The sequence below is a fragment of the Caretta caretta genome, chromosome 9, assembly GCF_965140235.1.
Source record: "Caretta caretta isolate rCarCar2 chromosome 9, rCarCar1.hap1, whole genome shotgun sequence".
In the NCBI taxonomy this organism is placed as follows: Eukaryota; Metazoa; Chordata; order Testudines; family Cheloniidae; genus Caretta; species Caretta caretta.
Window position 1 is genome coordinate 19750219 of NC_134214.1, and position 24952 is coordinate 19775170.

The 24952-nt window shown below is 38.1% G+C and overlaps 1 protein-coding gene across 2 annotated transcripts in view; it reads left to right on the forward strand.

Annotated features, from left to right (window-relative positions):
- The window catches only part of SI (sucrase-isomaltase), a 146978-nt gene that overhangs the window by 85004 nt on the left and 37022 nt on the right, over positions 1-24952 (forward strand). For both annotated transcript variants that reach the window (XM_075132141.1, XM_075132140.1), the window contains exons 38-49: positions 6028-6161; positions 6735-6769; positions 6860-6976; positions 10224-10372; positions 13087-13168; positions 13279-13335; positions 14595-14719; positions 15029-15117; positions 17921-17970; positions 20589-20759; positions 22021-22179; positions 23669-23875. In XM_075132141.1, coding sequence (XP_074988242.1) covers positions 6028-6161; positions 6735-6769; positions 6860-6976; positions 10224-10372; positions 13087-13168; positions 13279-13335; positions 14595-14719; positions 15029-15117; positions 17921-17970; positions 20589-20759; positions 22021-22179; positions 23669-23875 — 1375 coding nt within the window. The remainder of the gene's footprint in view (positions 1-6027; positions 6162-6734; positions 6770-6859; positions 6977-10223; positions 10373-13086; positions 13169-13278; positions 13336-14594; positions 14720-15028; positions 15118-17920; positions 17971-20588; positions 20760-22020; positions 22180-23668; positions 23876-24952) is intronic.

Sequence of the window (24952 nt, forward strand, 5' to 3'; positions counted from 1 at the left end):
CAGAATTGGGTCTTTAAGTAAAATATCAAATATCACAGTAAAATCACAAGAGTTGGCCACCGTGGTACAAATACTTATTGAATGGAGCAGCAATATTGAAGTTCATTTTTATCAAAAGATGAGAAAGCTGGGGCTATAAAATCATATTCTTTGGATACCTGAGTTGTGCATTTTAAGTCACTAAGCAATAATTCCTAATATGTTACTGGTTCATGGAAGAATCTGCTGGCACATCGTTATTCAGGGATTAGAAAAATAATAGTATTATGCGTATATGTATATCACCTTTTTATTCTGAAAAACCCAAAGCACCGCACCAATGAAATTCATCCACATTTGATATGGAAAGGTGTAAGATTAATTGGTATACAGAGCAGTACACAAAACCTGGGGGGCAAGAGAGACAAAGGGCTTACCCTGATGAAAGTGACATGGGCTTATCAATGTCTGCAAAAAGCAGTCAAGATCTCTCTCTTTAAACTGGCATCTAAAAGTCCTGCATAAACTGTAAATTGCATGGAACTCAGTTTCTCTCTCTCTCTCTCTCTCTCTCTCTCTCGGATAAAGGGCTGAGCTGGGCCTTCTAGAAAGTTTAGGTATTTCAAACCTGAGTCTTAGACCCCCTAAATCATCACCAAAAAAGGCTCGAACTCTTGAAAAAAACTGAGGACAAGTATGCCTGTCCTCCACTTTACCATTGCCTCTGTCCAAGCTGTAACTATTCTGTGAGTAAACAAGAGACCTTAATCTCCATTCAGCAGGACTCTCTAGGCAGTGGCCTCCAAAACAGAGTTTCCATTTACGATTTTGTAGCACTCCAATTGTAACTTTTGTTTTATGTAGTTCATAGATTCTAAGGCCAGAAGGAACTATTTTCATCATCTAGTCTGACCTACAGTATAGCACAGGACATAGAGCTTCTCCAACATAATTCCTGGAGCAGATGTTTTAGAAAAAACATCCAGTCTTGATTTAAATATTGTCAGTGATGGAAAGTCCACCACAACCCTTGGTAAATTGTATCAATGGATAATTACTCTCACCATTACAAATTTGCGCCTTATTTCCCATCTGAATTTGTTAAGCTTCAACTTCTAGCCATTGGATCATGTTACACCTTTCTCTGTTAGATTGAATACCCATTATTATACATATGTTCCCCATTTAGGTACTTATAGATTATAGTGAAGTTAGCCCTTCTCTTTGTTAAGCTAAATTGATTAGGCTCCTTGACTATCACTATAAGGCAAGTTTTCTAATCCTTTAATCATTCTTGTTGCTCTTCTCTGAACCGTCTTATCAACGTCTTTCTTGACCTGTGAACACCAGAACTGGATATAGTATTCCAGGAGAGGACACACTAGTGCCAAATACTGAGGTAAAATAGCCTCTCTACACCTACTTGAGTTTCCTCTGTTTATGCATCCCAGGATTGCATTTGTTTTTTTGGACGCAGCCTCATACTGGGAGCTTGTGTTCAGCTGATTATCCACCTCAGCCCCAAATCTTTTTCAAAGTCAGTGCTTCCCAGGATAAAGTTCCCCATTGTGTAAGTATGGCCTACATTCTTTGTTCCTAAATGTATACATTTATATTTTGCTGTATTAAAACACGTGTTGTTTGCTTTTGCTCAGTTTTCCAAGTAATCTAGATTGCTCTGAATCAGTGATCTTTTCTCATCATTATTTACTACTCCCCCAATTTTTATGTCAGCTGCAAACTTTTCCCAGGTCATTGATGAAAAAGTCAAACAGTGTAGAGTCAAGAAACAATTCCTGCAGAACTTCACTGGAAACAGATGTGCTTAATGACAATTCCCTATTGACAGTTACATTTTGAGACCCATCAATTTGCCAGTTTTTAATCCATTTAATGTGTGCTATGTTAATTTTATATTGTTCTAGTTTTTCAATCAAAATGTTATGCAGTACCAAGTTAAATGCCTACAGAAGTCTAAGGCTATTATGTTAAGACGGTTACCTTTATCAACCGAACTTGTAATCTCATCAAAAAAAGATGTTACATTGGTTTGATAGGATCTATTTTCCAAAAACCCATGGTGGTTTGCATTAATTACGTAACCCTCATTTAGTTCTTCATAAATCAAGACCTGTATCAGCCACTCCATTATCTTACCTGGGACTGATGTCAGGCTGAAAGTCCTATGATTACCCAGGTCATCATGTCTACCCTTCTTAAATATTAGCACATTAGCTTTCTTCCAGTCTTCTGGAACTTCCCCACTGCTCCAAGGCTTATTACAAATCAGCAATAATGGTCCAATAGTCCTCAGCCATCTCTTTTAAAACTCTTGAATACAAGTGATCTGGACCTGCTGATTTAAAACTACCTAATTTTAGTAGCTTCCGTTGAACATCCTCTAGAGCAGCGGTTCTTAACCTTTACTGCAGCCTGTACCCCTTTGGTTCTCAAAATATGTTCTCGCACCCCTTATCAAAAATCATTGAAGTAGGTCAGTTCTTTAAACTTAGATATGTTTATAATCATTAAAAATGTATAATGTTAATAAATACGTAGGTTTGATGAAACAAAGTAGTTGTACTTACGTGCCTGTGCTTAATTTGTGTTTTTGATTATTTACCTTCTAAAAAAATCTGGCATGTCTCGCACCCCCAGAAAGGAAACCTAGAGGTTCTCTAGGTATACTAGTGGAATGAAAAGAGTGTTATCATCACCATACGATGACACTTCTCCAAATATAGAACAGATATATTAATGGATATTTCTGCCTTTTCTGCATTACTATTAATAATTCTACCATGTCCATCTAGTAATGACCAATGCCATTTTCAGTGTTCTTTTTGTTCCTAATATATTTAAAATACTCCCTATTGTCCTTAGCTTTGCTGGCTATAAATTTGTCCTTGTGTCCATTGGCTTCTCCTTATCAGTTTTCTACAGTTTCTGATTTCTGATTTATATTAATCATTATCCACTTCGCCTTTCTTCCATTTTTTATGTATTACTGTTTTTTTTTGTTTTTTTTTTTAACAGCTGCTTTCACTTCCCCTCTAAACCATTTTTTAAAACCAGCACAGCCTTATTCCTCAGTTGTGGGATTGTTACTTTTTAAGCATCTGGTAAGGTGTTCGTAAGTGATTCCCAATTATTATTCACATTTTTCTGATGAAATTCCCTCCCCCCCAGCTGATTCGACTCATAATATTCCCCCCCCCCCAGCTTTCTGAAATTGGCACATTAAAGCACCAAGCAGATATATTAGTAGTCTGAGAGACTGCTGAATTGGAATTAATTTGCAAACTGGACACCATTATTTTAGGCTAGAATAAAGACTGGGAGTGGATGTGTCATTACACAAAGTAAAACTATTTCCCCATGTTAATTTCCCCCCTCTACTGTTCCTCACACGTTCTTGTCAACTGCTGGAAATGGCCCACCTTGATTATCACTACAAAAGGTTGGTTTTTTGTTTTTGTTTTTCCCTCTTTCCTGCTGGTAATAACTCACCTTACCTGATCACTCTCATTACAGTGTGTATGGTAACACCCATTGTTTCATGTTCTCTGTGTATATAAAATCTCCCCAATGTATTTTCCACTGCATGCATCTGATGAATTGAGCTGTAGCTCACGAAAGCTTATGCTCAAATAAATTGGTTAGTCTCTAAGGTGCCACAAGTCCTCCTTTTCTTTTTGTGGATACAGACTAACACGGCTGCTACTCTGAAACCTGCCCTTAAAAAACAAAGCCTTTAAAAGTAAAATGTAATAGCCAGTCATAGACTTTCAGGTTAAATTAGATTTTTGTTACATCACATATAACTGATGTTCAGGTGTGTATTGGTGTCAATCTTGCAAGGTACTGAGGATTCTCAACCTAATCCATCAAGGCAATTAAGCACACACTTAACTTTACACATTTTAGTCCCATAAAGAAATTTTCTTGACATACACTTTATGTTTACAGCATTATGTGCAATTTCCAAGTCACTCTACAAATAGAGTAACACAAGCAGAGTATGAAAGTGTCTGATAATACATGACAAAGAAGTAGAAGATACTGGAAAACTTACTGTTTATCTTGGAAGAAATAATTACAATGCATTAGTCTAGTTTAATTACTATGGTAATTTAAGTGACTTGTGTGTTTTTACTGTAATTATAATGTCACTAAAGCTGTAAATTCTGCAGAAGAAAAAAAATAAACAGTGCCTTATTGAAGCAGCTGTTCAGGCTATTATTGTGCAGATAGCATTAGAAAGCAATGTGATTTAATCAGAGTAGCTTTAAAACTAGTAGTTTATTATTTTTGTATAATGATTCACAGTATGTGTTTGTTCACATTGTTACGTAGGATCATAGGAATTGTCCAAGGAGGTCAGACCGGTGTCCCAACTACTCTATCAGAACAGAGGCCAATATCTGAGACTTCAGAGGAATATTCAAAATGGACAGTTATGCAATAACCAACCCGGAGGGGAAATTTCTTCCTAACCTTGTCAGCTAGTAATTGGTTTGCCCTAATGCATCTGTGTTTAACATTGCAGCTGCTTGGGCTCTGTGATATCTTGCGGTAATGATCATAGGTTTTAATGCATTGAGAGGAAGGAGGCAGGATTGGACAGGCTGCCTCTGCTGGACAAGATGCAGGCACCCTCTTAACAGCCCAGGCTGGGCAGGGTCACCTCAGCCCACCTCTCCCAGCTGGAAAGGAGGCAGGCAAGACTGAAAAAACTAGATCCTGGGGCTAGCAGCCCTCCTTGCCCATCTGAAGGAGGGGAGTTGTCTTTCAGTTTCCTTAATGAGTGATTTTTGTCAAAAGCTTATTGAAAATCTCAATATTTTATACTTACCAATTGTCTTTTATCCATTTTTAAACCCCCCAAAGAATTTTAGTGGAGTGGATTGCAGAGGCACAAGACTTTCTTTGACAGAAGTGTAGCCACTTTTCAGCCTGAGTGGCTAGTAAAATTTCAGGGCCCTGGGTATATTCCAGTTGAAAGTGGAAATTGATGGAGTCTCGTATTCTCTTTGATGCAATCTTGTTTATTTTAAAAGTATGTATGAAGTTCTGCTTCTCCAAACACGGGAGGAAAAGAGCAGTTTCTTAGCTCACAGCCCCAAGACTCTTTAGCCAACAAACCCAAAAGCTATCTCTAGCTTTTTCAGGGTGACATTGTACTCACAGGCTACTTCTTGGCTTTCTTGCATTTTGCCTCTGTCTTTCTTTCTGTTCTTGTCTGTTGTTAGTTTGTGTTTTCTCTCACCCACCTACCACCCCCCCCCCCCCCAATCATGGATCAACGCCCAGCGGAGCCCCTGCCCGTTGTGCTAGTTTCTAGGTAGAGGCTAATTGGCTTTGTTTTAGGCGTGACAGCTTAACTGTCTCTTAGAACTGTCTTAAATAAAGGGTCTGTGCACAGTGCACACATTAGTTTGAACAAGGTTTTAACTCAGTCCACAACAATGTTTCACCCAGTTCTTGTCCTGATGTCATGTTTGTCTGTGAATGTTTTCAAAGTTGTCTTTAATTGTTTCCAGTTCACCTAATACTAGGTCACTGGTATGTATTTCCATAGGGACCGTGCATCACCTCATGCATTCAATCTTACAGATATTCACAAGATTTTCTTCCCTCCAATTCTCCTGAATTCTAGCTGGTTTTAATGTGAAATTCCATATTCTAGCGTCCTCTCTTTTGGCATTTACATTTCTGACTGTACCTTAGCTTTATTTGCACTTGATTTTCAGTTTTTAAATGTGCACAAGTACATCAGTCTGAATCATAATATATTCCAGTGCAAACGTGAACCCTTATAACTTCTGAAAACATTATTTTAATCTGGTTCTTATATTTATTCATAATACCAGTAACTACATGGTTTTAACTTAGATATCAAAATATAAGAAAATACTTTTATTTTCAAAGGATATATAAAATAAAATAAAATACTTTTATTTTCAAAGGAAACCTTATGTAATATATTTTTTATTAGAACAGTTTCTTCCACATCTAATTTACTATTCTTTGTATTTTCAATGTTAGTGCTTTACAGAGCACCACTAGTGAACGTGGAATTGTTGTCACCCGTTCAACGTATCCCTCTAGTGGAAAATGGGCTGGACACTGGCTTGGCGATAACACCGCAGCTTGGGATCAACTTTATAAATCTATAATTGGTATGTGGAAGCAATAGGATTTACAGTCAATTGATCCTATGCAGTAACTTACTTCTGGACACGTTTGTCTTTTACTTGCTTTTATTAGGCTTAGATCAGAAGAAATTTAATTGTAGGCAATACAAGCTGCTCAATTTAACAATCACCATTCGTGTTTTAATTGCTTGTTTTTTAACCTTCTCTTAATGGGTACTAAGCAACTCTTTAGAATTGATGTGCTTACAAAATAGACATTGGGCTTGATCCTGGAGGTTGTTGAATGCTATCAACTCCCACTGAAGTCAACTTCCCTTTCCCCCACAAAATGCCCACCCATTACTTTTAGCCTTTCCCTGTTGACCCCTGGCCCTAGTGATTCTTTCTTTCTCTCCCGCTCCTCGCCCAGCTGCCTTTATATGCTCCTGCTGAGCCTGCTGCCAGCATATCCTGCAGGGGGAAGAAGAACAATATGTCAGAGAAACTACAGAAATATATTTATTTTCATTCCTTTCTGCTAAATGAATGCTGCTGCAGGTGGCTATTAGAATACCAAAGAAAATAGCAGTAAATAAAGTCACCTTACTTTTCTTGCAGGTATGATGGAATTCAGCCTTTTTGGAATATCCTATGTAAGTTAGTGTTGTTACTACACATTTAAAACATCATTACCTAAGTGCAATAATCTACAGCTTTAAAATTTATTCTTTTAAACCTTTCAGACTGGAGCAGATATTTGTGGCTTCTTCAATGATGCAGAGTATTACATGTGTGCCCGTTGGATGCAGCTGGGAGCATTTTACCCATTTTCCAGAAATCATAATACCATAGGCACGAAGGTGGGTCATAGATTATTTTTATTATTTACTGTACATCAGTAATGTGCTTGGGCTACATAAGATATGAACAGCCCCAAACTTGAAGAGTTCACAAGCTAAAGAAAACAGATACAAAGTAGGGAGGACACACTGTGAAAAGAATGCTTGTTTTTAAATGTTGTCATCATTATTAACTCACTTATCAGAGGAGAAATAGTTCTAGCTAATGCTAGTATTTACATTCTGTGCACCGGTGCATTTCATTTTCAAAATGTGTTATATGGGAAGTTGAAGCTAGACAAATTCAAACTGGAAATAAGGTGCACTTTTTAAACAATGAATGTAATTAACCATTGGAACAACTTACCAAGTGGTGTGATGGATTGTATATCACAGGCAATTTTAAAACCAAGATTAGATTTCCTCTCCTCCCCCCCCCCCAAAGATATGCTTAGTTCAGAGGAATTAATATGAGGAAGTCCTAATGTCTGAGTTATACAGGATGGCAGACTACAATAGTCTCTTTTGGCCTCGCAGATTCCATGGTATTCTCTGATATGGCCTCTTGTCCCACTTTTGGTTCCTGTTTACTCCTGTGACCATTCATGAAGCTGTAAAACCCATATTTTGGGTGTGGTTTGCATCAAGATTCAACTAGGAAAAATTAAGTCTATTTGAACATAAACCTTCTGGAAATTCATGTTTTGCAGACTGGTTCTGACACAAAATATTTGTGACCTAGCTTTCAACTGATCTTGGAAAATTTTGTGCCTTAGTTAATTTAGTTCTCTTTTTCTCCCTCCCAGTGTTGGCCCACCAAAACCTAGTGACTCAGGCAACCAGTACATTGGTATTTAATGTTAGCTACACTGAGACATTGCTGTGAGGATACAGACTCTTAATTACACATAGGGTGACCAGATAGCAAGTGTGAAAAATTGGGATGGGGTGGGGAGTAATAGACGCCTATATAAAACAAAGCCCCAAATATTGGGACTGTCCCTATAAAATCAGGACATCTGGTCACCCTAATTACACATGAAACTTGTTTCACTGTGACTGATATAGAGCAATGTAAATGGTACTCTCATGTGCCAGCTGGGGCTACTGAGCTCATAGTGATTGATCCCCAGGGCTAGTATATGGTGTTTACACGGTCACCTTTCATGGGGCATTTGCCAAGAACTGTCGCTGGGTCCCCTGGGTGCTGCCTTGGCAGAGCTGCACAGTGGATGTGCCCATCCTGGCTCCCTAGACATGCTCTAAGTTGCTGCAGCTGTGGGAGTCCTTTGTGCGCGGCGTCACTGCCCACTGCATGCAGGTTTTACACCATTAAAGGGCCTGCATCCTGATTTATGACAATGAAGCCAGCATATTCTAGGATTGAAGCAAGCTCATACATTTTTTTTACTTGCATGCCTTTAAAACAAAATCTGCACCTACAATGCTCAAGTAAGGTTTTTGTTTGGTTTGTTTTTTTCCTCTCTAAAGTATACTTAATGAAGTAAGAATGACCTTTGTGTTCTCCTCCCCTAATAGTTCACAATTAGAGGACAAATCAGAACATGGAATAGTTTAATAAGATTGTAGAGGGAGAGTACAAATTTATTCTACTTTGCATATTCTGCCTCCATCTGCTACTGTTGTTAAAGAATAAAAAAAAATAATTGTGTAACTGTCAGACTGTTTTAGCTAAGGAATGTACTGCGGAAAGCTGTAAAACAAGATAAGTGGGAAAACAAAAAATAGAAACAGTACTTATGTCCTAGTTAGAACTTCAGGTCTAGCAGAGTCGAGCTATTTATATGGCATATATCTAATGGATTAAAGTCTCCTTTTTAAAAACAGTGTGCTTTATCTTGCAGCAGCACACCTTTCAATAGGCCTTTTAAAACCTTTAAAAATGCAGATTCAGGGTTATCATGTTGCTTCCATTCTTACCCAAGATATTTGCCAAGGTATTGTTCAGTACATTTAATAAAGATTGAAAGTGCTCCCTGACATCACCCATTAGTGCTCTTTTTACTTTTTGAAAGTCCTGAGTGCTGCCCTGGAGGAAAGAAGGATAATAAATTATGTACAACACAATGTGTCATACATTCAGGGGAGTTTGTATTAAATTCCCCCCCCCCCCCCTCTGTCCCCATGGCCTCACTAGAGTTTTCAAGCTTTTCTTCTAAGCTCCTCTAGTTAGGGCCCACAGTGACACCTACTGTTACTTAATGTCACTTTGTCCTTAGGAGAGAAAAGCACTGCATTTTAGGGAGAAAAAGAGTTTACATGACCTAGTCCCAGAAAGACCTTTTCAGCTAGGAATAGTTCATTATGTGGACTTTGATTCATGTGTTCAATTATTGATGCTACTACCACACAGCTCATAGGAATTTACAGTAAAAGTATAATATAAAGAAGATAGGAAACATGCATATTAGTCCCTATGTAAATATTACCAATTGTCTCAACTATCTTATTACTTCAATTTTTAAAAAAATGCTAGGCTTAAGTCAGGGAAATAGCTACAAAAGGTAAGGCTGTGAAAAATCCTTTAATATTACTCTTTGGCAGAGAACTGTTCAACCAAATGTCAAGTTGGTGGCAAGTTATTAATATTAGTTATTAATTTAGTTATTAATATTAGTTATTAATTTATTAATTGACAGCTCCCTCCAAAAAAAGAGTTGCCAATGGAAATGTTCAGGGAATCAAAAATATAGCCATTCTCTCAGGTTATAAAACAATAAAATACTACCAATATCATTGTAAGTGGCTGTGAAATAGATGCTTTTATTCATAATTGTGGGTTTGGTGCAAAAGCTGGATTTGAATCAATATAGATATAACCAGAGGTTATAATAATTGTAATTTAAATGTAATAAATTCCATGAAGAATCAGTTTCTCTCACTTCCTTGTGAAGGTCACTGCAATCACTGCCATCATCTAGGGCCAAACTTTCCAGCTGGCAAACAGTGTATGAACAGTGTATGTCCCCCAAATGCATATACATGTGTAAACAGGAACTTGCATGTGCAAATCAGGTAGGTTTTGCCTGATAATAATAATGATATTAATGATAATAATGCAAATCTCTCAGGTTATAAAACAATAAATTTATTTAGGATTTTCAGGAAGTGCTAACGTACCGTGGAGGATCAGGTCCATAATGTGCTTCTAAAATTACATAAATGAATAATTAAAAACAAGGAAGAAAGGTGAAAAGGGGCATGAGAGAGATTCTGCAGTTGAGTAACAGTTTCTTTCCATTTTTAGAGGCAAGATCCTGTGGCCTTTGATGAACAATTTGAAAATATTTCCAGAGATGTACTCAATATAAGATACACACTGTTACCCTATCTGTACACTTTAATGTATGAAGCCCACGTTCATGGTAGCACAGTAGTGCGTCCTGTCCTCCATGAGTAAGTATGACAACAGTTTGTTTTTTAACTTAAACTCATGAGTTTTCCTGAAATTAGCTCAAAGTGTACTCTTCTGCTTTTTTTTTTTTTTTTTTAATAAGAATGTTTATTCTAGTATTTAGGGATATTTGGTTCCTTTTTTTTTTTCGAGAGGGCAACCTGGTGGCATGTAATCCCACATCTTCAGGGGTAGCTTGAAGGTACTAAGTTCCCTCTCAGTTCCTATTGAAGGTGTCAGCAACTCATAGGCTTGGGTCCATTTCTTGTTTTTACAACCCTCCCTGGACTCTCGTGTATCTCATTGACCGTTATCTGTTCCTCTTCCTACTCCTTGTCGTCTATAGTGATTTCCCTCTCTCTCTCTTCATACCATCTCACAATTAGGTGCTACTATAATTCTGCTACTGGCGGAGTCCTCTTCTACATATCTCCGACCACTTTTAATAGTTTTCCTGTTCCTTTCCTTCTCATGGACTCTGTCTTAATTCAAATCCTAGCTCCGTGAGTCAGGCTAGAACCCATTATATGGCTCTATGCAAAACTCTAAATTTTGTCTCTGTGTAATGTGTGTCCCAGTTTTAGGGGTTAGTCTTTACTGAGTAGATGGGAGTGCTGTCTGTTTTAGAGGGTGGACACATGTAGTCCAAAATGTCTCAGAATGGTTAGTGATATTGGATAACTCAGTTTTGGATGCTCAGCTTGAGAAACCTTAAGTTTTCAAAGAGTGTGCGCTCAGCCCTTTCTGAAAATCAGGTCATTTAAGGTATCTCAAGTTAGATATCTGAACGCTGAGGTCTGGTGTCTACAGCCAAAGTTACACCAGTTTAACAAAAGACGTGATTTTTAAACTGATTTTGCTTATCTGGTGCAACTGTCTGTGTGGATAATCTTAAATTGATTAAAATCTGTAGTATTCACCTTTTAAGTTTACAGGTGCAGACTAACTCAATATGAGTTTCAAACTGACATAAGTGTGACCACACAGTGATTTGCCTGATTTGACTAAATTCTTTTAAAAACTAATTTAGGTTAAAATGTGTGCAGTCAAGTGACTGTATTCTCCTGAAAATCATGGCCATGATTATTAAAAATGATCATCAAATTGACCAATGGCAGGAAGATTGTACCAGAAGCTGGTTGATTGTTCTTTTCCCCCAACCACCTCTGATACTACTATTGTTCTTGTTGCATTTGTTCTGAAAACAGAATAGAGAAAAATTAAAAACAAAATAAAGATCACATTCTGTATTGTAAATTATCAATGGTTTATAAAGGGTTAATAGATTTATAATATGCTACAGATATGAGTTATATATCTTATCATTTGTTATATGCACATCAATAGAAGGTGTTATAGATGATTTTAAACAACCTATTGACCTGTTGGACTGTGCATATATCTATAACAATTGATTTACCATTTATTAATCATTCTTTAACCCTTTATTAACCATAATTGGTATGAATTGTGTGACCAAAAACCCTTTACATTAAAGTAAATGGTGATTGACTTAACTGTTCAGCTCCAGGATTTCCTTCCTGAGGCACTGTATCTTCTGGACATTTGACTGGGGATGGTGCTGCTCTGCTCTAAAAGTTGCAATCCAGCTCAAAATATCGCAAAATATTTTTTCTGGATTCAGAAACTTAGCATTATGGACTGAGAGACATGAACTATGTAATTATTGCAGTGTAATTATGTTTAAAGTATAGGACTTCCCTTGAGTTTTCAGATGTGAGTACATTTTGATTTTTGAAGGGTGGGGAAAAATAAGGAGATTGATCATTTTGTAGCTTTCAGCCTTAACTGACAGTAATATACTCTCTCCTTAACACTGGATTTTCAGCATCTATCAGAATAGATTAGTGAAGTTATCCATTCTCTTACTTCAGCATTAATTTCTGTCAAACACTTTATTATAGTTCTGTGGAATAATCACAATGAGGAAATTGAGTCACTGTTTCTCCTTTTACAAACCTTCCAATCCCAGCATTAAAAAATGTATTATAGGAATCATTTCCAAGTTTAGCAATAGATTTAGCTGGTTTGCTTCAGAATTTGTAGATACTTGGTTCTTACCATTTCTTTGGCCTCAAGATAAATGAATGTTTTCATTGGTGTCCTTTAGAGATGGTAAAATAGACTGAATACAATAACAACTGATCTAAATCTTATTGTCAAAATCAAACTGCATCCCAACTTTGTAAAGGTTTAAAAATATTAGGGCTAGACTGTGACCACGTTATTCCCTTTGATGACTATAACTCACTTGAGTAACTCATTGACTGCAGTGGGGCAATTTATGTAAGCAGTTGTACAACAACGTGAGGAAGAGATTCTCAGTCTGGCCCTTAGATAATATTACTATTATTGTGTTAAAAATGAAAGTGACTAGAAACCAACCTTTTTAGTTTCATGATCTAAACTACAACCTATATGAATAGTGGTACCTTACACTTCTATAATGTCTTTCATTGGGGATCTGTTAACCCTTGGCATATATGAATTGATCACATGAATAAGGAAAAGTAAATTAGATGTTTAAAATTGCTCATTTTTTAATAATCTGAGTTATTAAAAGAAGTAACATAAATAAGGTTGGGATGTGTGTGGTGGGGATAGATTAAATTTTTAACCACCAGTGTACTTTAAGAAGGAAACTCTCTTGAAAAGATTAATATCATATATGTAGTAATGATTTTACTGCTTTAAGGTTTGTGGAAGACAAAAAAACATGGGATGTATACAAACAATTTCTGTGGGGACCTGCGCTGCTCATTAGCCCTGTACTGGAGGTAAGAATTTAGATATTTAGTTATATATGAGAGTACTTTTAGATATACTTTTTTTTTCTTTTTTTTCTTTTTGCTTTAAAGAAGATAACATGTATGTGTTTCAATTCCAGAATGCTACATCAGTGTTGGCTTATATACCCAATGCACGCTGGTATGATTATTACACAGTAAGTAACATAAATGTTTTCTATTGATATTCTAACTAATAGTAAGAACTGTTAGCAGAATAATCTGCCAAAGGTGGTGGTGGAATTCCTCACTTTGTGTGTTTAAATACAACTTTACACTATACTTTGTTTATATTTTTCATGCAAACTACATCCCCAAGTGTTTTTATAGACTTAAGAGGTACAAGAAGGTGAGAGAATTAAATGGAAGAAAAACATCTAGCCAATAACAAAGAGAGGAGTACGAAGGTTGTGAAAATTGGCAAGAGATATAGACCTTAACATCAGCAGCAGAATTACAGTAACACATAGTTGTGAAATGGTTGTTAAATGGTGTGGAATGAGAGAGGGGAGGCCACTGATAGCTGAAGAGGAGCAGGAAGGGAAATAGATATTGACAAGGTGGTTGGGATAGGATATGGAGGCTTTTAAAACCAAGGTTTTGTTGGGAAATGACATCATTTTGGAAATGAAGCTCTAGACCTTGGATCCAATCCAGTAAGCCACTGAGCATCAATAGGAATTGAGGGTACTTGTCACCGTCAAGCTGCCCCTGTAGATGTCAAGATAGGAGTGGGGATTACAAGCCACCAGGTTCCCCCATAGAGAGATAACAGAACTTGTGTGCACAGTTAGGAAGGCTCTGGTCTGACCTGAATTTTCTCTCCGATTCTTCCAAACTATTCACCCAGGTTTGCAAACCTGGTCAAAAAGTTCACACTAATATGGTGTGTTAGCATAGTGTAACTTAACTTTGTTACAAAATTTTCACCCAACGCCTACTTATGAGTGAGCTAAAAGGTCAGGTGTTTGAAAGTCACAAACATGTTACATTCTCAAACACCTTTTGCCCCAAAATACTTCTGTTGATTTTTAATCCCTGAGTTATTCTATCTGAGGTCTTTGGCAAGAGAGCAGAAGTGGGGCAGCTTTAGCTGCATCTGCCTTCTGCAGAGGCAGGAAAAGACTGGGAAGAAAGAAGCTGGAGAGACAAATAGGCGGTAAAAAAGGCACCAAAATTGCAATTACTTTGTGGTTTAGCTCCTTGATCTGTGCCCCACTTTGTTGCACTTGAAAGTCCACTATTTTCAAATTTTTATTCCATATTTTGAAGAACATGGAAATGACAGCCCTATTTATACATTTAAATCAATATTTCTGTGGCAAAAAGTAATTAACATATTTAGGATCTCCTTCCTTGTTCATTTACATTAGTATGAATTAGAAGTAACTCAGTTGAAATCAATTTTTTTTTATAGGAGGAATATATTGGTTTCAAGGGACAGTCCTATAACCTATCAGCTCCTCTTGAACATATCAACCTTCATATCCGCGGAGGTTACATCATCCCATGGCAGGACCCTGCTAATAATACCTTTTACAGGTACTATGAAATTAACTGGAAAAGTTAAAACTGGTTTATTTTATTTTAATGGGAGCTCTTTGAAAGCTGCTTAGTGGTTTGGAACATTAAAGACCCAGTTAAAATGGCCTAGAGGACAGATTGCAGGTGAGGTATGAGATGAATTCGATTGATCATATGGTTGATGAAAATGAGAGAAACAGAGGGGGGGAGAGAGAGCCAATCTAGTCCAAGGATGTTTCTATATAGCTTAAATAGTTATGACTCTGGAGAAATAGACAAATAGTAATGTGTTTGCTGACAAATTTTTTTTTTTTTTTTTTTTGGTAGCCGACAAAACTCAATGGGACTTACTGTTGCTTTAGATGATAATGGGTTCGCTCAAGGTCAGCTTTACTGGGATGATGGGAAGAGCATTGGTAAGTTTTAATAGTAAATTGAAGTGAGAAGATTTACTTACATCAAGAGTAAAGTTTCCTAAATTGCATAAAGTTTTTTTCCTTCTACAGTTTTTAGGTTTGAATGTATAAAATGTCATTTTTATAAAGTATTTGATGTGCAGACACTTGTAGATACGTGTATTTCAGTATATACAACAAATTTGCAAACACTTATACATGTGCATAGTACTGTTGTATTCAATGGGACTATACATGTGAATATATGTACCTATACATGTGTTTGCAGGATCTTAGTCATAACTAAGATCCTGATAATGCTGTCCTATTAACCATGCATATGTGGATACCTGAACCTGCTCAGAGCCCCACTGAAGTTAGGGAACTCCATATGAGCACGGGGGTCTCTCCCATATGTATGCTATACATTTCAGGATCAGGGCCCACAGCTGGAAAGCTCTAAAGAACAGTGTTTGAAAAACAAAAAGTCAAGTTAAACCCATAGAACAGTACAATAATATTGATTTGTCTCAGTAAAGTCCTATAACATTATTGCTTTCTGAATTCAAATTTTTTACACCTTAACTTATGCCATTAGACTTAGTTTGGTATGTGTAATAAGAGAGATCATGCTATTTCCTCAGAATTTTGCAAAATCTATGGTAAATATAACCATGTGAGTTAAGAATGAAGTGAGAAGTCTGAATTGATTTTCCTAGTGTTAGTAAATTTTAAAAATATATCCATCATATCAGGTGTGTACCACACACTATGCACAATAAGTCTCCTCTGAGCTTTCAATTGCTCCTTTGGCATCCTTAACAATCTCAGTAGAAGTGCGCAGGGTGCTGTCAGCATGCTATGAGGTGCACTGAAGTATGCCAAGCTTTGAGTGACTCGGATTTGGAACTATTTACTATGTTCATAGAGTTAATCATAGCTTAATTAAATTAAACTAGCTTGCAAGGTGCACTTCAACCATCTCTCAGTGATCTGTTTTTCAGAAATCAGGAAGTTGCACTGACTCTGGTTATCTGCATTACCGTGTGGTAGTTTAGATCCCAATCTGAGGCTTATAGAGAAAATAGACACTGTTGTTTTCAAAAGAGACATTCCTATCCATCATGGTAACGTGTAAATGGATAGTGAATAAAGTAGGAGGTGGGGAATTGCTGATGTGCCTCGAAGGAGGCTCACAAATCCTTAAATCTCTGTCTGAAGCATTAGGAGCAGTCCTCCCCTGACATTTGGGAGATGACTGAGAAACAGGAGCCTATGTACTGATTCTCAGAGAGTTGTTAGCTTTACTTGTGATTTGAGGTCTCCAACTCCACAGCATGAGACTTATCAAAGGGAACATTAACGCTGATATGCAAAAGTCTTTTACAAAATATAGGGAGAAATAAGAAGCTGATTGACGCTCAGTCAAATATGAACTTACTGACCTGACCCTGTGCGTACTAAACTTCTTTCCCTCTGTCAAATGGGGTGGATAGAAATTTGGAACTTTCATTACATAACTTTGCCCCACCCAAACATGGAATAAATAGTCTTCCCCACAACTTTTTTTTAATTCTTATTGCTTATTGCAAATAGATTCTTCCTTTCAGTGCCCATCCTTCAGACACACTCTTCCCCTGGCCCCAATAGCCTTTTTCCCAGCACTTGCTTCGTTTCTCACTGAGTCACAGTTCTGTGTGATCCCCTCCAATCACCAGGCCCAGATCCAAAGGGTCCAAGAATCCTCTTCAGGTCTTAATCCAGGAAAGTACCAGAAGCATGTATGTCACTATAACTATATGAGTAGTCCCATTGAAGTCAGTGGAACTACCCAGGTACTTAATCCAGCCTCAGTCTTCCCTTGCCCTTACTGCTAATAATTAAGGCTAAGATTTTGTCACAGATATTTTTAGTAAAAGTAACAGACAGATCACAGGAAAAACAGAAAAAGTAATAGAAGCCATGACCTGTCCATAACTTTTACTAAAATACCCCATACAAAATGGGGATCTGTGGAACCCCACAGTACTTCAAGCGGGGCAGCTGTAGGGACTAGGAGCTGTCTGTAGCAGCTGGAGCTGTGGGGTATCCCTGCTGCCTGCAGCTCCAGGCATCTCCTGTGGGGGCTGGGAGCTCAGGGTTCCCCTCCACCCATGGGGGCCAGGAGTTTGGGTTCCTCTGCAGTACCCCGGAGCTGCCCTCCACCTCCTGCAGCTGCAGCAGCCGGGAGCTCGGGGGTTACCTGTCAGGAGCTGAAAGGGTTCCCCCGCTGCCCCCGGCAGCAGGGAGCTGGGGGGTTCCCCTGCCACCCGTGGCAGCAGGGAGGGGGCAACAGAGGTGGCAGGGGTAGCGGGTGGTGGGGGACCCTGCAGCTCCCGATCACCGCAAGCTGAAGTCACGGAGACCGCTGGAAGTCACGGATTCTGTGACTTCCGCGACCTCCATGACTAAATGACAGTCTTACTAATAATGATGTACCCATATGTAACCTGGGACAGAATAAACCAAATAAATTGAATTTCATTTGGCACAGCTGATACTTAAAAATAGTCAAACCAGGTTTTGAACATTTGTACCACTTTTTTTTGTTAAGATTTTGAATGTTGACTTTAGAAACAGAAAACTTTTAGAGCTTTTTCTCTGACTTAAACAACATATGTTTCCATTGAGGGTTCTAAGTGTGTTTATTATGGAAACAGTAGCATGTTTTACACATTAATACCAGAAATATATTTAGAATAATTTTTGTTTTAAATGGTCATGAATATTCACCAAAAGAAAATTATAGTGGGATACCTTTTACTCTACTGCTTTCTCATTACAGATGCATATGAACAGGGTGCTTATCTGTTAGAAACATTTAATGCAAGTCAGGTGGGTATCGGGTGACATCTTGTTCTTGTGTTATGTATAGGGGTTATTAACGCTTCCTTATTGATTTTCTCCACACTGTTCATGATTTTATAGACCTGTCATATTCCCCTCCCTCCCCACTGCCACATACCTTTAGTCATCTCTTTTCCAAAGTGAACAGCCCTGATCTTTTTAATCTCTCCTTTTATGCAAGCTGTTCCACACCCTTAATCATTTTTGTTGCCCTTCTCTGTTCCTTTTCCAATTCTAATACATCTTTTTTGAGACTGGGCAACCAGATCACCATGCAGTGTTCAAGATGTGGGTGGGTGTTCCATGGATTTACACAATGGTATTATGATATTTATTGTTTCATTATCTATTGCTTTCCTAATTGTTCCTCAGATTACGATTGGTGTTCATAAATTAGTGTTCAGCAAACTCAGATGTAAACATGGGGTAATTTCCTTAACTTTGGGTGTTATAACAGAGATCTTTATATCTTTTACCTTATATTTAGTGGTGGGCTCAGGCCAGAATTGATTACACTCAGACTTTCAAAGAGAAAGTTTGGTTCACAATCCAAACCCAGATCATGGTTCCTAATGTCACAGCTGGTCTCACTCTACAGTGAGCTATATCAACATCCCAGTTCTGAACACTTGTAGTTTCCGGGGGTGGTGGTGTAGAAATGGGAGTGAGATAAGCTGTTGTATTGAGATTGTCTGTAATTGCATTTAACATGCTATATTTTATATGAATAAATTGTAATAAATACATATTTAAGAAGTATTGTGAAGCTATTTTAAATACTCTGTTTGATAGTGAATCTATATTTCATAAAATTTATTTGCAAAACTTAAACATTTACATATGCAGAAATCAAAGTAACATGAAGGCTAATAGTACCATTTTGTCAGCTGCACTTTCGCTGTCATTTTACCAATCTATTTAAATGAGTACATTATAGCTCATCATCTCATGCATATTTTTAAAAGCAACATGCCATTAAACACACACATCTACAAATTCCCTGTGGTATAGAGAAAAGCAAATGTATATAAAGGAACTCATCCAACTTGAAATATAGTCACATTTTAAAAAAAAGTTCTCGGTGCTTTCAGGTAATATGCCAGCCCCTACATTCATATGCCAGTTTTTATTGTTTGCTGCTGTTGTAGCGGTAATTCATAATGCAGGGGGTGAAATGACTTATGGAATCTTCCCTCACATAACCTGAAGGACCAGACAAAATTGCTAACCCTGCACTTCCAGAGTACAGAGATGGCTCCTTTCTAGCATTATCTGAGGCACAATTCAACCCATATGTGGTGGGGAGGGGACGTGTAGTTACACAACTCAGACCCCCTCCACGCTGGTTTGCAGGGCTGAACAGCTCTGGAGCAGGGATAGTGATCTGTACACACTCCCTCCGAGACAAGGGAGTTCTTTGTCACCTTGTGCAAGGCTGTAATTGCACAGAGGAGCCCAGGATTTGGCCCACTGATTTCAACAAGAATTTTGCCTGATTAATGATTGCCTGAAAAGTGAATGAGCTATTTACATACAGATGTCCGTGGCAGAGCAGGGAATGAACCTAGATCTCTCAGATCCCAGGCTAGTACCCTAACTGGTCATTCTTCCTCCTTGGAAGAAAACAAAAGGGAAGTAAATAGATCTATAATTACACTGAAATTAATCAAGAACTTGAGGTTACTGATGTTCCAAGCCTTCCCTCACCTTTGGATCTGGATTTTACCTGTTATTACAGACTGTATTAAAAGCATGTGTATACTGGAGCTGGAGGAGTGATTTCCAGCTCGGGTAGACACCCCTCTGCTAGCTCTGATGGTGTTAATACACTCTGAATAGCTGTCTTAGCTGCAGCTGCACAGGCTGAGGGAGGGGCTAGCTGCCCAGAGTATGGACCTAGGTTTGATAGAGGACTGTGCTTGGGATCGCTAACCTGTCCTGCTGCCCATGCAGTCTCAGCAGCAACTATGCTGCCACTTTCAACACACTAGCTCAGTCAGAGCACAGCAGGGTGGATACGTCTACCCAAGCTAGAAATTAAACCTCTAGCTCTCCGATAGTCTCCTTAGTGGCGTGCGTGCAATCTGACCCAGCTGGAGCAGCAATGCCTCCTGGTGCTCTGCACGTGCGTTTACTGCTCCACTTCTCACAAGGGTGTACCAAGTGTTTCTTTCTCCAGCTGGTGTGTGAGGAGGAAAGGAGAGCCCAAGGCCCTGCTGCTTCCATGCTGCTTTGGGGTTGGTTTTTCAATAGGGATCCCTAGCAAGGAGCAGTGTACACTTAAGGGAGGACTGCGGTTGTGGCTGCCCTCTGTGAATGTACAGAAGGGAAGAGGAAAATGCTCCTTCTGCTTTCCCCCTTAATATTTAGTCCTACGCGGAGAAGCTACATTTTGATGCATATGTGTGTTACATACAGGTAGGTACCTGTTGCATAGCCATCCAACATAAGAAACACATAAGTGGGCCTGGAAAGAAGGAACTGCATGATTTTTAGTCTGATAATCAGGGATAAACGATCATACTTCAAGACACGTTTAGATGTCATAGTCAATGTGATGGCAAGTTGAGACAATATGAATCTAATATATTTTGTTGTCTTTTCAGAGTGTTTTAGAGATTAAGGTTTTGAACAATGGATACACTGACCCAAACAATTTAAAATTTGATGAAATTAAAATTTTGGGAGTTGTCAGAGGACCTTTAGCTGTTACAGTAAAACAAAATGGCGTGACAGTTCCATCTCTCCATAATGTCAGCTATGATGCTACAAAAGAGGTAAGCAGCTAATTCAAGGGTATTAAGCCATCTGCCAAATAATATAACCTTTCTTCCTTAAACTTGGCATTGAATCAGATCTCAGTTGCAATATTAAGTCCTATATTTTTTAATAAATTCAAAAATGTACCACTAATGAAATATTTGCATTGAGAAATCAAACAACCTGGAATTGTTGTATGATGTTTAGTAAATAATACAAAATGTAATCAAACAAGGTTTCAATTTGACAGGGCAAACAGGAAAAGAAAATATGACAGAGCGTATGTGCAATATGGCTAAGTTATTGCTGCAGTAAAATCCTTAATCTTTGGAAATTCCTAACTCTGAGTATTTGATTTTTTTTCAACCCTCCTAAAAGCTTATTTATGCCCGAAGAGAACTGAGAGGGAATATAGCATCTCCAACAAGTACTTACTGAGAAGCTAGATGGTTCTGTTCTTGCCACCCATTTCCTTCCTCCACCCTTCGCCTGCCCCTGTATAACTGTAAACCTTTTTTGTTGTGTTTTGTCAAATATAGGCTATATGCAGTTCAGGGCAAAGACCCTACCTCTATGGGTTAAGTCTTTGCTCCACTAAAGCCATTGGCAAAACTCCCAATGGGCCATGATTTGACCCTGCATGTTTTTGTGAAATATCCAACACGTTTCTTACTGTCTCATAAAATAATAAAAAGATGTCCCAGGACTAACAAATCTCCCCTGTGACTCTGTCATATGTATAATTATGGGGAAGAAGTCAGTATTAACTATAAATAATAATTGAGTCAAGCACTCCTAAATGCAATTGAAACAAATCCTGAGTATCATGGTGATCTTCAAGACACGTTCCTCTGAACTGCCTTTCAAATATAAACATAACTCCTGTAGCTGCTTTTAGGGTTTCCACTCTTCTGATGGAAAAATGCAAGGTTATCCCCACCCCCAGCTTATTCCCAAGGCTTTCTACAAAACTGTATCTTTTATTAAGTCTCTTGCCTTTCTGCCTTGCGCCTGAAACATACAAAAAAATCTATCATATTTAGCTGTGCTATCATTCCTTGGATGGGAAAGCAGAAATTCCTGTGCACAGGTGAAATCAGAATGGACTCCAAGCTTTTAAAAAGAAAGAGCAGGATCCTGATCTTTACAGGGTCCCTGGGAAGCCCATAGTTTGGAATTCAAAATCAGTGCCATGTTAAAATAAGTCACAGATAGTGCGAGAGCTGAAAAATGCAACGGCCTCAGGTAGATTTGTTGTTTTTTTGTTTCTGTTCAAAGCTCCTGCATATTACTGGCCTTCAGCTTGAATTGGGGAAACCCTACTCAGTTGACTGGTCTTCACAGGAGTCACTGGTTGAAGACAATGAAAAATTTAACTGTTATCCTGACTCAGGTGCATCACAAGAAAATTGTACTGCTCGTGGCTGTATCTGGCAGGTAAGCAGAAATGATTTGTGTGAAGCAAGAAATAAGGACACTGCTTTAATGACACTAACTTAATTTATCTAAACTAAAAGAGTTGCTGACTAGGGTTTTTAAGTATTTGATGAACTTGCAGAATTGTTTTAGCAACACAACAAAATGTTTGAGTGATGAAAATAAGTCTGACTCTATGGATCAAGGTTGCCACCTATTTTGGGACATTGTCTCTCAGAGGATCACTTGGCAGCTTGCTTATGCATGGAAGGCAGAATTAATCATCCTTACCACTTTAAGCATCACCACCACTATTGGGACTCAGGCTTTTGCCATTTTGCCATTGGGCTCTCTTTTTCCTCATCTGAAAAGACCAAACATAAAGAGGAAATCGGCTGACATCAGCACCCCCAAAGCTGAGTCTTGAGTAACTCCGAAGATGTGAACCTAAAGTTTCTACACTTAGTACCTTCTCAAGTGTCACTTCATCCCTATTCTATTTTTCTCTCTTTCCCATCCTTCTTTTTAGCTGTTTGATTCCAAGGTTGGTTAGGATAAGGAGGACAATGGTAATCTGTGTGCCAGGCAAAGATTTCAGTAGATTCTAATGGAAGTAAGATTGAGTCCTCAGTGAAAAGATCTTGTCGGTATGCTCAGTCAATGAAATTAGTAAGGAAATAAGGTGAATTCCCAGCCATTTCCTCCTGAAGAACAAAAGGCACTTCGTGTCATTTAGTGCTTCTTGATGTATGCTTGATTTCACCTCTCAAACAATGTTTGATTGTATACCTGTTCAGAGGAAGTTGCAAGAGTTTTTCTTGTTGTCATAATTTTTCTTTTTAATGGTGAGAAAAAGTGTATTTTTCCCCCATTCGTGTATTCAATAAAAGGTAGGCTTGCTTATCAAAAGATTTCAGACAGAGAAAAACCCTCTGGGCATACACAAAGCAAGAAAAAAATCTCACTCTGAAAATGAAAATATCAGAAAAAGACAAGGAATTTGACAGGCGGATTTAGAATAGTGACTGCTAAGCACCTGCATTAAATGCAGCATTCCTTGCCACTGCTAATATAATATCATTTTATAAACAAATGAGAGATGCTTCTATTAAAAATACACTTAAGAAAAGGAAAGATAAAGTTATCAAGCTCTGATGTTTTTTAAATGTAAATAAGTGATGATGAATCATAACTAAATCCCAGGAAGTTCTTTCTTCGTATTTCTAAACTTACTTAAATTCTCTGCATTGAAATTGTCAACTCAATGGGGTGTCCTCCTCCAACAGACCCCACTGTAATGACGGGAAGTTTTCTCTGATCTTAATTGCATAAATCATTGTGTTCTTTGTTAGGGTTCGTTTTCACACTGTTCAGCATTGTTGCAGTCACCTTTCCAAGCAGTTGTTCATGAGTTACCTGTTAAAAATGGGATTTTTCTGGAATTGTCTTTTACTGTTATTAAAATGAATGATCTCATTTACTGTTTTCTAATCTGCAATATGTTTTTCAGGTTGCCTCTAACTCCCTTGTGCCATCATGTTACTACCCAAGTAATTATGGCTATTCTGTCAGTAATATTCAAAACACCGCTTCGGGTCTTACAGCTGACCTCTCCAGAAATCTTAGTATCCCTGACCGCTATAGGGATCGTTCTCCCGCTATCAACACACTTCGCTTGGAAGTGAAATATCATGACAACAACATGTTGCAGTTCAAGGTAATTTCAGTCTGAATCTGTTGAGACAATCTATGCTGAGATTGGTGATGGTGATACTTTTTCATTTTTACTGAGCTGAAATGTGACTAGACCATACATGGCTACAGAGGAGAGTAGGAGAGAATAAGAATTGACCCATCTTTTGAATGGCCTATGTAAAGGCCGCCACATTTGAAACCCTGGTGCTCCGGGGCTCCCCATCAGATTCATCTTTCTGGGAGCAACTACATACCTGCCTCCTTCTAGAGAAGTGGCTCTCAACCTTTCCAGACTACTGCACCCCTTTCAGAAGTCTGATTTGTCCTGTTCCAGTTCACTTAAAATCTACTTGCTTTCAAAATCAGACATACAAACACAAAAGCGTCACAGCACACTATTATTGAAAAATTGCTTACTTTCTTATTTTACTGTATAATTATAACATAAATCAGTTGGAATATAAATATTATACTTACATTTCCATGTACAGTATATAGAGCAGTATAAACATGTCATTGTCAGTATGAAATTTTAGTTTTACTGAGTTGGTTAGTACTTTTTATGTAGCCTGTTGTAAAACTAGGCAAATATCTAGAAGAGTTGATGTCCCGCCTGCGTATCCCCAGGGATACGCTTACCCTGGTTGAGAACCACCGTTCTAGAGACTATTTCATTTTATTTTGTCTTATCATTCAAAGAGAGTGATCACGTTTTCTCTAAACTGCTAATGATGGCTTGCTGTGCAAATAAGTGGATCACACACTGCATTGTTTCGTACTGTTGCAGTAGCATGACATGCTGATTCCTGATCCATTTGACCTATTCCATATGTAATGTGGACATGTTGAATACTAGAAGTGGTGTGAGGTTCCATAGTGCTTATTCTCACCTCTTTGGGTTTTTTTTCTCAGTAAGCTCTTTTCAGACAGCTCAGTGTGTTAGTTGAGCTACCTAAGTTTCAACAAACACCAATGATGAACATAGATGTGCAGGGTTTTATCTAAGCACTGAGGTAATAATACATGAAGAACCAGTTCAAGCTGTGAGAAATCAGCATCCACAGGTGTAACCCGCATAAGGTGCCTCAGAGATGGCTCC